Raw genomic sequence first — 14,956 nt, forward strand, 5'->3', positions numbered from 1 at the left:
AACAGTCCAAAAACAATGAGGGAAACAACATTAGTGCATGAGATATAACTCTCATGTCCTATAATCTATGCTGCACCACCTCCAGGATTATCTTCTCAGACTGTGTGTGTGGTAGGTGAAGTCTGGGTAGGCATGGCAAGCAGTGGTACAGTGTCTGAATCTTGCTTACTGTGCTTATGAAAACCTAGCCATTTGCACTGTGCTTGATCTATGAAGATTGGCCATGTTTTTCTCTCCCACCCTGCCATTGTATATCAGTCAGCTGGCTGCACTGACTTGCTCCTGCCAGTCTGGAAACATGTTAAGTCAAAAATTAAAGCATCAAGGAAGCAAGAGACAGATTAAAAAAAAGAAGTCTATTTCTAGAAGAATCTCTAGTTTCTAGACAACTGAAAATGACTTCAAAATGTAAGTTTAGCTGTAAGAATTATAAATGTGTAGAGGCTTTACTTTTTGGGATGGGGAGTCTATATGTGTGGGAGCAGAATATTGTGGTCTTCATGAAATTTAGTAAATTTGTGTATGTTGCTTATATCCACTCCTGTTCAACAAATAATTCTAAAGAGCCTGTTTTAGTCTTGTAGAAGTCAATAGGGTTGTGACAAAGTTCCTCCTCTACCTTAAAGGTAATAAAGGTAATAATTGTAGATATGCCAATCTCCTAGAACTGGAAGGGACCTTGAAAGGTCATCAAGTCCAGCCCCCTGCCTTCACTAGCAGGACCAATTTTTGCCCCAGATCCCTAAGTGGCCCCCTCAAAGATTGAACTCACAACCCTGGGTTTAGCAGGCCAATGCTCAAACCACTGAGCTATCCCTCCCCCCATTGGTGGGTCCTGCGCTTATTGGCAGATTTGCTCACCTCAGTGATCTTCCCCACCATCTGGGTCAACTCCTGTGTCTGATCAGGAGTTGGGAGGAACCCAGGCCCACCCTCTACTCCAGGTTCCAGCCCAGGGCCCTGTGGATTGCAGCTGTCTATAGTGCCTCCTGTAACAGGTGCATGACAGCTACAACTCCCTGGGCTACTTCCCCATGGCCTCCTCCAAACACCTTCTTTCTCCTCACCACAGGACCTTCCTCCTGGTGTCTGATAACACTTGTACTCCTTAGTCCTCCAACAGCACACCCTCTCACTCTCAGCTCCTCACACACTTCCTCTCCTCTGGCTCCCCCTGACTGACTGGAGTGAGCTCCTTTTTAAACCCAGGTGCCCTGATTAGCCTGCCTTGATTGGCTGCAGGTGTTCTAATCAGCCTGTCTGCTTAATTGGTTCTAGCAGGTTCCTGATTACTCTAGTGCAGCCCCTGCTCTGGTCACTCAGGGAACAGAAAACTACTCATCCAGTGACCAGTATATTTGCCCTCTACCAGACTCCTGTACCCCACTGGTTTGGGTCTATCACAAGGACTTAATCATATGCTTAAGGTTAACCACATTTAAGTGCTTTTCTGAATAAGGCTTGGCTGCTGAACTGTGCTGAAATCCGGACTCACTTTCCCTCTCATGACACTTATCTCTCGCTTATCATAATCAAATTGATTGCCACTAAAACTAGCTATCCGTTGTGAAGTCACTGGATCTTTCATAACATAAACAATTCAGGCTCTATCTATCTTGAAACAATGGTCCAGTGTAATAGTGAAAATGACGTCAAGGTCTCAGATACACCAGACAGTGTAAATAAAACCAGATCCTGAGGGAAAGTCAAGTCACAGCATTTGTTGCTATGGACCTAGTCCTCCACCCACTTACGTAATTGATAAAGTTCCCACAGACATCTGTGGTCCATGAATCAGCCTTTTTTCATGGTTATCTTGCATAAACTTCAGCTTAAGTGCTTACCAGAGCCTGGCTTCCTCTTAGAGTTTTATCTCACAGGGTCTGACTGGTTTTGTCCCTAGTTATTTTGCTTCAGAGAGAGAGACACTCCATTAGATACCACTGTGTTGGGTCAAATAGGACTTGCCTGATCTGGTGAGTCAGCAGAAGTGCAGTGTAGAATCCTACAACCTGATGCCCTGTCACAATATTAATCTCTTTTAATATCAATTTCAGACTGACAAACTAATTAAAATGTGCTAGTCATGAGAGATCTTTCCATATGGAACTGGGTAGAGTATATTAAACAGAAAAGTAATCCATAATATAAAAACTCAGAGGGTGACAATAAGGAAAGAACGAGCCGGGCCTTATATAAACTAAAGGCTACTTGTAGGAAAGGGCGTAGTTTAATCTGCTATATCAAATATTAGTGGTTCTTGGATGACTGGCATTGCTTTTGTGCTTGGTTATTAAGTAAAATATACTGTAGTAGTTCCTTATAGTTCAAACTACTATTATTGGCTTTAAAAAAAAAAGATCTTCAAGTTAGCTTCTAGATTGGCTTCTTTTTTTATCTTCAGGATTTGTATAACTATAATCTGACACTGCTAGGAGTATAAGGGCAGCACTTGGTCACGCTTTAAGTAATTTGTTTGAAACTTGATAAGACTGGATGTGCATGTTTACTAACACCTTCCTGTGTGATTAACATTCTACCTGAGGATTAGTGTCTACAGAAGGAAATCCCCATATCTGCAGAACTAGGTCCTGGAGCTGCCTTACTACATGCGTTTTAGAGGGAGGGAGGAAAATATGGCTATTCTCTTGTATCTTGACCCAGAAAAAATGAGCCTGTTGCCTACAAAAGGCTCTGAAGTTCCTGAACTGTGTAACCCCAGAGGCTATTTACTGATTGAAAGGAAAGTGTCCACTCCCTAATGGCTGTCTATCCATCTTATATGGCCCCCATTACCATAGTATGTGAGCATCCCCCAGCCTTTAATGTATTTAGCCTTGCAACAGGTCTATGAGGTAACAAATTGCTATTATTCCTATTTTAGGGATGAAACACAAAGGCATTGAGACACAAGTGACTTTCTGACTATCAAATAGGGAGTCTGGTGGAAAAAAGACTTAAACTCAGGTTTCTTGAATCCTAGACTAGGGCCCTAACCACTGGACCAGCCTTCCTCTCTGTAAAGTCAAGACTTCCTGAGTGACTCAGTAATGCCTCTTAATCTCCCCCGCCACTCCCTTTCCCTTCCTATCCCTCCCCTCCCCTCTCCCAAACAGTAGTTGTTCTCCTGTGAAGATTCATTCAATCAGAGAAGAATTTTCGAAGTTAGACTAGTGTAAAAATATTTAGCTCCTGCTGACTGAGAGACCACATCAGAGGTCAAAGAGAAGGAAGGCGTCACATGGCCTGATGATGAACCCACACTTCCTCTCTAATGAACCTTGGTGAAAAGGCAATGGCCTGGGCCCCATTCCACACCAGCTCCTCCTGGAAATTCATGGAGGGATCTTGGTACTGGTTGCACTAGCAGAACCTAAACAGAATGGAATGGAGAGCTGTGGGGCATGGGACCTACCTTTTATGAGTTTGTCTCTCAGGGCTGCTCTGCAAGTCCTCATGGCTGAGCTTTATTTTTTAGGGGGAGCAAAAAGAAGAGGTGGTATGTGGGTTTTTGTGTCTGGCTGACCTTTTCCCATGGGGAGGTAGGCTTGCTGTGAAGGAATCTTTTGTTGCCTTTCCAAGAGCACTGTATGTCTCAGAAGTAGAGTTGGTCAAAATTTTTCCAACAGAACAGTCTTTTGTTGGAAAATGCTGATTTGGTTCTCCCAAATCAAATTCTAAAAAAAATAATATTCTTCTTGTGAAAAATTACTAATTTTTGACTTTTTGTCCTGAATGAAAACAAAGGTGTCTCCCCCCCGCAACTTTTAAGTTTTTTTTATGCGAGGGAAATTCTGTTTTCCAGCCAGCTCTGCTCAGAAGGCTGTGACTATACTGTAAACCTGGCAATTCTTTTAAACCCTATGCTTTTAAGTTGGGTGTGGGGTGAATTTGCTAATTACTAAAAAACTGGTAGACTATTTTTTTATCTAGCACACACCAGTTCTTAAAAAAACTTATTTATCAAGTGTTGTCAAAGAAAAATTCTCACTATTATATTAATAATTGGGATTCAATCTTTCCTCAAGCAAAACCCCCATTTTGTCTTCTGCCAAGGGAAGGATTTGGTTCTGGATTTTATATATATACATATGTACACTTGCATAACTGATTAATTTGGTCAGCTGATTACTGGCTTAATATGTTACTTTAAGGCTCTTGCAATCTTTGGTCTATCTTGGTATCTGTGGGATTGTTACCGGAACAACATGAAAAGTTTAGCATTAAGTGCTTATGTTTATAGTCTCTTGTGGGCAAATATCAGATTCCAGTCAGTAATTGTTTGCAAAGTGGGATGGGCAACTTCAGAATATATTTAAATTGCTTAATATAGTTTTTATTGCCAGGTACTTGAAGGCATTCATCTGGATATAGCGGTGTGACTTGATCATGATATAATACACAATACTAAAACATGATATAATATATTATACTACAGTTGTCTTTTGTACTCATTTATTTTCACATAAACATGGATATTTTTGTGGGGGTGCTGGGCCTTTACCCTATGTTTCTATTATCCAATGAGTATACTCCCTCCCCTCAGGGTTGACCTCAACTAGCTACAAACAAAAACTACAGTGTCTTGTCTCATTAGGATTGTACAGTGAGGTAGTTACCTCAATGTAAAAACCTACCTTTTTAAAGCAGTGAAGACATAGCCAGCTATACTTAACCACCTCTCTACAAGACTCTTCAGATCTCCAGATGAAAATCTCTATAGCTGTGCCAATTGCAGGAATTGGGCTCCGGTTTGAAATCAGTGAAATGTACCTAAAGAGAAACAGGATCAGTCTGTAGATCAGGGATCATTGGTTTGTTATGTATCTTTTTAAAAAGTGGTTTCTGTGTTGTCAAAATGTTGGGAAAAAATTTTTACACAAAATCTTTATGTTAAAGTCTTGTGCTTTAATTTTAGATAAGGGCTTGTATTTCTACATAGTGAAATTTGCTAACTTTGTAACTACCAGTAAATAAATGTTGTCCAGAGGGTAAATAGGACCCAGATGATGCTATACTCCTTTAGACTGTTCTCCATTTATACAGAGCTTATTCTTATTGCTTTATTCATTATTACTCCAGGAAGAATAAAGCCATTTTTTGTCTTGTTCAGACGCTGACATCTATTCTTTTTGTTCCTTGCTACTAGGCAGAAAATCTATTGGATCTAATTTTTGTCTTTTATTAGATTCAAAATGAATAACCCACTAATATAATACTGAAGCAATAAAGACTTTGGGTAAAGAAGATTTCTCCCCCACAATCAAGGAATCAGATTCATCATGACTTATCACTATAATGAAGCCTTTGAAAACCCAGACTATCACTACTCAGAGACATTGGAGATTGACAGAAGGTAAGTTTGAGTAATAATTTATAAAAGTTCTGAACAATAATACTGTTGGTAATAAAGGAAATTGAATATTTAGAACTCATGGGGGATGGGGGGAATGGAACTTGTTACCAGTTCTATTTTTGCCATTCATTTTAATCACTCCTTAGTTCTTGTCTGAGAATGTCTGTGGAGTCTGTCTTTTGCAGTGTTGTTTTAGCCATGTAGGTCCCAGGATATGAGAGAGACAAGTTAGGTGAGGTAATATCTTTTACTGGACCAACTTCTGTTGGTGGAAAGTACAGGTCTGAAGAGCTCTGGGTCATTCAAAACTTGTACCTTGCACCAACAGTAGTTGGTTCAATCATATCTCAACTACTCTGTCTGTATTTTGACATTTCTACATTTGTCATAGTGGCTCTGTTATTATTTTACACTTTAAATTAATATGTCCCAGGATTTATAGTTGCAGGTACCAGGGATTTGTTGGTTTCATCAATTTTTGAGCAAAGTACAGCCAAAAAGTTTGCTGCATGCTTGGAGCCCTATTTTAGAAATGCTTATGCATATACTTAGTTTGAGTGGTCCTCCCACTGACTTCAGCGGGAGTGAAGTTTTAGTCTCTTTAATTCAGTTCATGATTGGCGATTATGTCAGAGCTTTGATTCTAAGGATTGTATATTATGAAAATGTTTTAAAATGTGGTAAAGTAAGATGATACATAACTTATTTATATCAAAAAATTGTTTGAATACTGCAAATCTAGAAACAAAGGTAAATAGATATATCTTACCTTTTTGGTCACTGGTAGTCCCTCCTTTTTGTTTGTTTGCTCACGCAGCAGAGAAAGGAATTCATCCTTTCTCCAAAACCTTCATGATTCCTCCCTGGATGATGACTCGTTGTACGATTCCTATGAAGGTGGAAGAGGACAAAGAAACCAGGATTATCCAATGGCCTCAATGCAGCCTGGCTTCCGATACAGCCACAGCTCATCGAGGCCCAACACAAATCCATATGGAAATCCACATAGTATGTAATTCCACATACCAAAATCCTATATGTAATAGACAGTATTTTGGAGGTCGGTTCCTGAGGTTGATCCAAATACCTGCTCAGCTTGATTTCTAAAGGAGCTGTACATTCAAGGCAGGATCAGGCCAGAGTGTGTTTTATAGAAGTGTCCCTCTTAGGAAACTAAAATGTAACATCTTTGTGGGCAAAATGAGAGGGAGGAAAACCCTTAGTTTTTTTTAAAAAAAGAACATTGTAGCAAGGATTATTTCCATCCTGTCACTCCAGAGTTTTATTTTTTCTTATGTTGTACTTGGGAGGGGGGGGAAAACAGAACGTTAACATTAGTTACCTACATTTTAAAAAGACATTAGTGGGTTTTGGGTGCTTTCTTTTCTGGGTGCCCAACTTGAGACGCCTTAATGAGGCCTGTTTTTTTGTTTTTGTTTTTTTGGAGCACTTTCTGAAAATCAGGTACCTTAATGATGTCTTTTATGTTGAGCCTCCAAAAATTGAGACTCCCACAATCACTAGCCACTCTTGAAAATGTAGGCAGCTAGCATCACTAAGTTTGCCTTTCAGTAGTCTACGGCATGGTGTAACTATACTATACAATATAATAATTTATTTTAAATCGGTGTACAGTATTAGAACGAGGGACGAGAATAATTCGAGGATCTATCGTGCTATGCACAGTAGCACTGAGTTTATTACTATATCAACAAACCCAATCTTCCGTGAACAGTTTTAAACATTTCTTTGTGGCTTAATGCTTCTGTTTTTCCCTGTAACAGCTAATCCTGCATTTGAGTATGAGCCAGAATTACCATACACATCTCCCTCCACCTTTCATGCCGGGGATGGTCCTTACGTACGCAGAGCTTCTGATATGTCTGATGGAGGTAAGGCTTAAGGTGCAAAGATGGAATGGCCAATCAGAACATTGAAACTTTAATCTCCAAAGGAGGTTGACAGCTTTCTTAGGCTTAAACTAACCAAACTTTATCCCTTGAAAAGATATTTCATACTAATGAATGTGGAAGGTTCTTTATTTAGTTCAGGTGTCTGATTGTCCAGGAGTCCTCACTGAATCCTAGTCACCATTAAATATCAAAATATTTCTTGACAACACTACTTCATTGTATCAGAGCTTCCCGGAACCCAGTCTGGCCTTTTAAAGTTCGGTTTTCAAGTCTGAAAAATTACACATCAAATGTGGGTGGATGGGTATTCTTTACTTAGCTGGACTACGTGGAAAGTGAATGCGTAATGAACAGGACTGGCTAAGCAAATTGGCATTACATTTCTTAGTTCACTAAAAAGTGTGTCTTGTTCAGGTAGCTTCAGTCAGAGATACAACAGAAGACAAGCTGACCTGGTCTACAGGATGCCTTCCAGCCTTCTCAGTCTAGACTCAAATGCAGAAACATATGACAAAGACAAATATAAACAAGGTAAGGTACTTAGAGAAATGGTGGGGGATTTACATATATTCTTATCCCAGAAAAATGTGGAAGGCCTCGATAGCCAATATAGAACCACAAAAGAACTTGAAACAACTTGCCACAAATGGCATTCTCTACACTAGAGAAACCCAGCTGTGAAACAGTAGGAGTGCTGAGGATTGGGCTTGCTAAATACATTAGCAAGAGTTGAGTGTAAAAGCCTGACATGGTTGTGTTTTGCAATATTTGGCCTTGTCTTCACTAGGAAATAAGATGTATATCTGACATGTTAGCTAACATGTTCATTAATTGTGCTAAAATCCTATCTAGATAAGGCAAGTTGTAGTTCTAACACATGTTAACTGGTTGCGGTAAATCTTAAGCTCCCCACAAGGTTTTATTGTGCCTGGCTAACATGGGTTAAAATGATAACTGTTTAATCTACACTAGAATTTTAATGTGTTAATGAACATGCTACCTGACATGTTTTTAAACTACACCATTTTTCCTAGTGTAGACATGGCTTTTATGCCTCTAGCCAGGGGTGGCTCCAGGCACCAACACGCCAAGCGCGTACCTGGGGCGGCAAGCCACGGGGGGCGCTCTGCCGGTTGCCGCGAGGGCGGCAGGCAGGTTGCCTTCGGCGGCATGCCTGCGGAGGGTCCGCTGGTCCCGCGACTTCGGCGGACCTCCCGCAGGTGTGCCGCCGAATCCACGGGACCGAGGACCTCCTGCAGGCAAGACGCCGAAGGCAGCCTGCCTGCCGTGCTCGGGGCGGCAAAATACCTAGAGCTGCCCCTGCCCCTAGCTGATGCTATTTTACATTTTTAGATTCACATTCAAGTGACTCTCTTAAACTGACAATTATTAAAACGCATAATAAGCCTCAAAATAACAGATCAGAGCACCATATCTAAAAAGCTTTTCAGCAAAAGTACAATTTGTTTCCATTAGCACTAAATTTACACACTACTACTAACTACAAATCTTTTTTAAACAGAATTAATTTTCAGTTCACTGTCTGTTTTTTATGAAAATATAGAAACCAAAACCCCACTAGAAAAAACAGCGAGTAAGAACCTTTTTGGAAAGCTTGAGTCAATGTTTTTGCTTATTTTGTATTGCAGCCCATTGTACTAACAGTAACCCATCACTGGATATGAATTATTTTTTAACGCATTAAAAACCGTATTCTCCCAATGTTTCTGTATTACAGAAACATTCATTCCAGAAAACGAAGAATATTTAGTGCAATACCACTGCTAGCTATCACTAGCTCTCAATTTCCCATAGTTTAGCTGAGTCTTGGTAGCATATTGGATGTCTTATTTCCAGTCTTCCTCCTCTCATTCTTTGTATGAAAGTTAAGATGTTATTATACAAAGTTCTGGATGGATATAATTTTTTTTTGTACATTCTACCTACAGAAGAAAAGTTGATCAAAAATCTTGCAAGCATGTCCAGCAGAGAGAGAGTGAAAGCAATCCAGAAGACACCAAAGACCATGAAAGAAAAGAGAGACATCAGGTAAAAGCAGAATGTTTATTACAGCTTAGTACTAATGTGAATACACATACTGTTTCTGGCATCTGCTTAACAAATGCAGGCGTCTGCATATTTCCTCACTAGATTCTCTGTCAATTATGGAACAAAACAACTGGAAAATAACTTATATTAATAACCTGTTTTAAAGTAGCATCTTACAAGGCAAATCAGCATTCAGTAAGGATGGCAGGATGTGCATTTTTGTTGGATGGGAGCAATGTTTCCTCTCCTTGACAGCAATATCCTGTTCTGTTTATATAAGAAATGTCAGACGAAATGTGGATTGTGGTGTTTAAGAGTTTCAAAAGTTTTCAGCAATAAGAGTGGAGAAGAGGCCAAGCAAAAGAGGTTGAAAGTAATGGCTGATTTATCACTATCAGAGCCATTTTATCATAGAATCATAGAATCTCAGGGTTGGAAGGGACCTCAGGAGGTCATCTAGTCCAACCCCCTGCTCAAAGCAGGACCAAACCCAACTAAATCATCCCAGCCAGGGCTTTGTCAAGCCTGACCTTAAAAACCTCTAAGGAAGGAGATTCCACTACCTCCCTAGGTAACCCATTCCAGTTCTTCACCACCCTACTAGTGAAAAAGTTTTTCCTAATATCCAACCTAAACCTCCCCCTCTGCAACTTGAGACCATTACTCCTTGTTCTGTCATCTTCTACCACTGAGAACAGTCTAGATCCATCCTCTTTGGAACCCCCTTTCAGGTAGTTGAAAGCAGCTATCAAATCCCCCCTCATTCTTCTCTTCTGCAGACTAAACAATCCCAGTTCCCTCAGCCTCTCCTCATAAGTCATGTGCTCCAGCCCCCTAATCATTTTTGTTGCCCTCCGCTGGACTCTCTCCAATTTATCCACATCCTTCTTGTAGTGTGGGGCCCAAAACTGGACACAGTACTCCAAATGAGGCCTCACCAGTGCTGAGTAGAGGGGGATGATCACATCCCTTGATCTGCTGGAAATGCCCCTACTTATACAACCCAAAATGCCATTAGCCTTCTTGGCAACAAGGGCACACTGTTGACTCATATTCAGCTTTTCGTCCACCGTAACCCCTAGGTCCTTTTCTGCAGAACTGCTACCCAGCCATTCGGTCCCTAGTCTGTAGCAGTGCATGGGATTCTTCCGTCCTAAGTGCAGGACTCTGCACTTGTCCTTGTTGAACCTCATCATATTTCTTTTGGCCCAATCCTCTAATTTGTCTAGGTCCCTCTGTATCCTATCCCTACCCTCCAGCGTATCAACCACTCCTCCCAGTTTAGTGTCATCTGCAAACTTGCTAAGGGTGCAGTCCACACCATCCTCCAGATCGTTAATGAAGATATTGAACAAAACCGGACCCAGCACCGACCCTTGGGGCACTCCACTTGATACCGGCTGCCATCTAGACATGGAACCATTGATCACTACCCGTTGAGCCCGACCATCTAGCCAGTTTTCTATCCACCTTACCGTCCATTCATCCAGCCCAGACTTCTTTAACTTGCTGGCAAGAATACTGTGGGAGACTGTATCAAAAGCTTTGCTAAAATCCAGAAATAGTACATCCACTGCTTTCCCCTCATCCACAGAGCCGGTTATCTCGTCATAGAAGGCAATTAGGTTAGTCAGGCATGACTTGCCCTTGGTGAATCCATGCTGACTGTTCCTGATCACTTTCCCCTCCTTTAAGTGGTTCAGGATTGATTCCTTGAGGACCTGTTCCATGATTTTTCCAGGGACTGAGGTGAGACTGACTGGCCTGTAGTTCCCTGGATCTTCCTTCTTCCCTTTTTTAAAGATGGGCACTACATTAGCTTTTTTCCAGTCATCCGGGACCTCCCCCGATCGCCATGATTTTTCAAAGATAATGGCCAATGGCTCTGCAATCTCATCGGCCAACTCCTTTAGCACCCTCGGATGCAGCGCATCCGGCCCCATGGACTTGTGCTCGTCTAGCTTTCCTAAATAGCCCCGAACTACTTCTTTCTCCACAGAGAGCTGGTCACCTCCTCCCCATACCGTGCTGCACAGTGCAGCTGTCTGGGAGCTGACCTTGTCTGTGAAGACAGAGGCAAAAAAAGCATTGAGTACACTAGCTTTCTCCACATCCTCTGTCACTAGGTTCCCTCCCTCATTCAGCAAGGGGCCCACACTTTCCTTGACTTTCTTCCTGTTGCTAACATACCTAAAGAAACCCTTCTTGTTACTCCTAACATCTCCGGCTAGCTGCAACTCCAAGTGTGATTTGGCCTTCCTGATTTCACTCCTGCATGCCTGAACAATACTTTTATACTCCTCCCTGGTTATTTGTCCAATCTTCCACTTCTTGTAAGCTGTTCTTTTGTGTTTAAGACGAGCAAGGATTTCACTGTTAAGCCAAGCTGGTCGCCTGCCATATTTACTTCTCTTCCTACACATCGGGATGGTTTGTTCCTGCAACCTCAATAAGGTTTCTTTGAAATACAGCCAGCTTCCCTCGACTCCTTTCCCTGTCATGTTATTCTCCCAGGGGACCTTGCCCATCAGTTCCCTGAGGGAGTCAAAGTCTGCTTTTCTGAAGTCCAGGGTCTCTGTTCTACTGTTTTCCCTTTTTCCTTGTGTCAGGATCCTGAACTCGACCATCTCATGGTCAATGCCTCCACTATTGCTTCCTCTACTATTTCTTCCCTGTTTGTGAGCAGCAGGTCAAGAAGAGCTTTTCCCCTAGTTGGTTCCTCCAGCACTTGCACCAGGAAATTGTCCCCTACACTTTCCAGAAACTTCCTAGATTGTCTGTGCACTGCTGTATTGCTCTCCCAGCAGATATCGGGGTGATTAAAGTCACCCATGAGAACCAGGGCCTGTGATCTAGCAACTTCTGTTAGTTGCTGGAAGAAAGCCTCGTCCACCTCATCCCCCTGGTCCGGTGGTCTGTAGCAGACTCCCACCACGACATTACCCTTGTTGTTCATACTTCTAAATTTAATCCAGAGACACTCAGGTTTTTCTGCAGTTTCATACTGGAGCTCTGAGCAGTCATACTGCTCTCTTACGTACAACGCAACTCCCCCACCTTTTCTGTCCTTCCTGAACAGTTTATATCCATCCATGACAGTACACCAATCATGTGAGTTATCCCACCAAGTCTCTGTTATTCCAATTACATCATAATTCCCTGACTGTGCCAGGACTTCTAGTTCTCCCTGCTTGTTCCCCAGGCTTCTTGCATTAGTGTATAGGCATTTAAGATAACCCGCTGATTGTCCCGCTTTCTTGGTCTGAGACAGGAGTCCTCCCCTCTTGTAATCTCCTGCTTGTGCTTCCTCCCGGTATCCCACATCCCCACTTACCTCGGGGCTTTGGTCTCCTTCCCCCGGTGAACCTAGTTTAAAGCCCTCCTCACTAGGTTAGCCAGCCTGCTTGCAAAGATGCTCTTCCCTCTCTTCGTGAGGTGGAGCCCGTCTCTGCCTAGCAATCCTTCTTCTTGGAAGACCATCCCATTGTCAAAGAATCCAAACCCTTCTCTCCGACACCATCTGCGTAGCCATTCGTTGATTTCCACGATTCGACGGTCTCTACCCTGGCCTTTTCCTGCCACAGGGAGGATAGATGAGAACACCACTTGCGCCTCAAACTCCTTTATCCTTCTTCCCAGAGCCACGTAGTCTGCAGTGATACGCTCAAGGTCATTCTTGGCAGTATCATTTGTGCCCACGTGGAGAAGCAGGAAGGGGTAGCGATCCGAGGGCTGGATGAGTCTCGGCAGTCTCTCCGTCACATCGTGAATCCTAGCCCCTGGCAAGCAGCACACCTCTCGGTTCTCCCGGTCAGGGCGGCAGATAGATGACTCAGTCCCCCTGAGGAGAGAGTCCCCGACCACCACCACCCTCCTCCTCCTCTTGGGAGTGGTGGTCGTGGAACCCCCATCCCTAGGAAGGTGCATCTCATGCCTTCCAATCAGTGGAGTCTCCTTCTGCTCTGTTCCCTCAGGTGCATCATCCACTCCACTCTCTGCACTAATACCTGTGGAGAGAACATGAAAACGGTTGCTCACCTGTATCTGTGTTTTCTGGTACATGGATGTTTCTGGTACTCTTTCCCCTTCTGGAAGTCACATGCCGCCACTTATCCTCGCTGGCCTTCTGTCCCCGCTGCGTAGCCTGCTCTGAATCTTCAGAACGTTGTGCCCGCTGCAGCTGATCCTGACGTCTATCCAGGAAATCCTCATTTTCTTTTATGGAATGCAGGGTTGTTATTCGTTTCTCCAGACCTTGAATCTTCTCTTCCAAGATGGAGATCAGCTTGCACTTGGTACAGACAAAGTCGCTCCTATCCTGTGGAAGGAAGACGAACATGGCGCATCCTGTGCAGGTCACAACGGCGGATTGCTCAGCATCCATGGTCTCTTCCTTCTAAGAGCTCTCTCCAGGCGAACTCCTTCTGTTTGCCTCTCTGCTGTTCGCTGCTCAGCTGGTTCGCAGCTGACTGCCTTTTTATAACAGTCAGGCCCAGATATTTTAGAGGATATCCAAAGCCCATCACCAACAATAAGCAGGTGTTAGATGCAAGGAGGCTAGATTGGCACCAGACTTGTCTGTCCTGAGGCAGATTGCCAGTTAACAGAGAGACAAACAGCAAAGTGCTCTCCCTAAAGTCCACATTTTAGTAACTTTTTGGCTGCTACTGAGTAGAGCTGGCTGGGAATTTTTTGATTATCTTTTTTTTTTCAGAAAAATGCTGCCTTGTCAAAACTAAAAACTGTTTTTTCAAAACCAGGTTGATTTCTAGATGAATTTTCCAACCTGAAATTTTTTTTTTAAGTTTTTTTTTTAAATGTCAAAATGATTTTTTCTGACCATTTTAATGAAAAATTCTGATTTTTTGCTCTGGTTGAAACAACTTTCTGTTTTGAAATGTGAAACTAATTAGACTGAAAGCATTGGTTTTAAAAATCTTGAAATTAAAATAAAATGTTTTGATTGACCCACACTAAAAATTATTTGTTTATTATTTGGGGGGGGGGGGCTTTTTCAGCTAGCTAAACTTTTTGTGATGTTGACCTCTTGTCCAGATTTAGGATGGTAAAAATTTTCAAACTCTCAAAAGTATACGCTGGCCATATCCTGCCCAGCAGTGCTCCTGAGCACGTGCATAACATTTATGTTTGCAGGAGTCTGTTAAACACAATGTGGTATGTTAAATGAGACGTTTTTCATTGTTTTAATCACCCTCCTCCATGCTGTTCCACAGGAATAAAATTCTCATGGAGAAAACCAAAAAATCTGTGAGCTCCAGTACTCAGATTAACTGTTGTACACAGTGTCTGTACAAAACAGCCTTGGTAAGTGTAACCTGCCTTGTTCACACAAGTTGGGTTAAACTCTTTTAAACTAAGATCTCGTTGCTAACTCCAGAATTGCATAGCATATTCCCTTGTGTTACCTTTACTTGCCAATAGGCCAAAGAACCAGGGCACTCTTATTTTATTTATTTATTAAGTTGGATTGTGGTAGCATTTAAGAGCTCAAGGCAAGGAAAGGCATCCTACAAAGGAGAAGAAAGTGAAGGAGGGAAAATGTTCCTAATTTAAAAACGCAAATATGAGAAATGTGGGATTGTCTTGTGTGACTTTAATTTGAATACTATGTAACATG

At 42.2% G+C, this 14,956-nt stretch overlaps 1 protein-coding gene across 8 annotated transcripts in view; it reads left to right on the top strand.

Annotated features, from left to right (window-relative positions):
• TMC5 (transmembrane channel like 5) overlaps window positions 1–14,956 on the top strand; it is a 52,932-nt gene that overhangs the window by 14,425 nt on the left and 23,551 nt on the right. For 7 of the 8 annotated variants that reach the window (XM_044980519.1, XM_044980518.1, XM_044980516.1 and 4 more), the window contains 6 exons: window positions 5,189–5,356; window positions 6,174–6,364; window positions 7,141–7,248; window positions 7,684–7,800; window positions 9,219–9,318; window positions 14,553–14,643. In XM_044980519.1, the coding sequence (XP_044836454.1) occupies window positions 5,283–5,356; window positions 6,174–6,364; window positions 7,141–7,248; window positions 7,684–7,800; window positions 9,219–9,318; window positions 14,553–14,643 (681 nt within the window). In that variant the 5' untranslated portion in view covers window positions 5,189–5,282. Of the gene's footprint in view, window positions 1–3,319; window positions 3,543–5,188; window positions 5,357–6,173; window positions 6,365–7,140; window positions 7,249–7,683; window positions 7,801–9,218; window positions 9,319–14,552; window positions 14,644–14,956 lie in introns of those variants that run through there. The other variant, XM_044980521.1, reaches the window with a different exon arrangement.

The sequence above is a fragment of the Mauremys mutica genome, chromosome 11 (genome assembly GCF_020497125.1).
Source record: "Mauremys mutica isolate MM-2020 ecotype Southern chromosome 11, ASM2049712v1, whole genome shotgun sequence".
Lineage (NCBI taxonomy): Eukaryota > Metazoa > Chordata > Testudines > Geoemydidae > Mauremys > Mauremys mutica.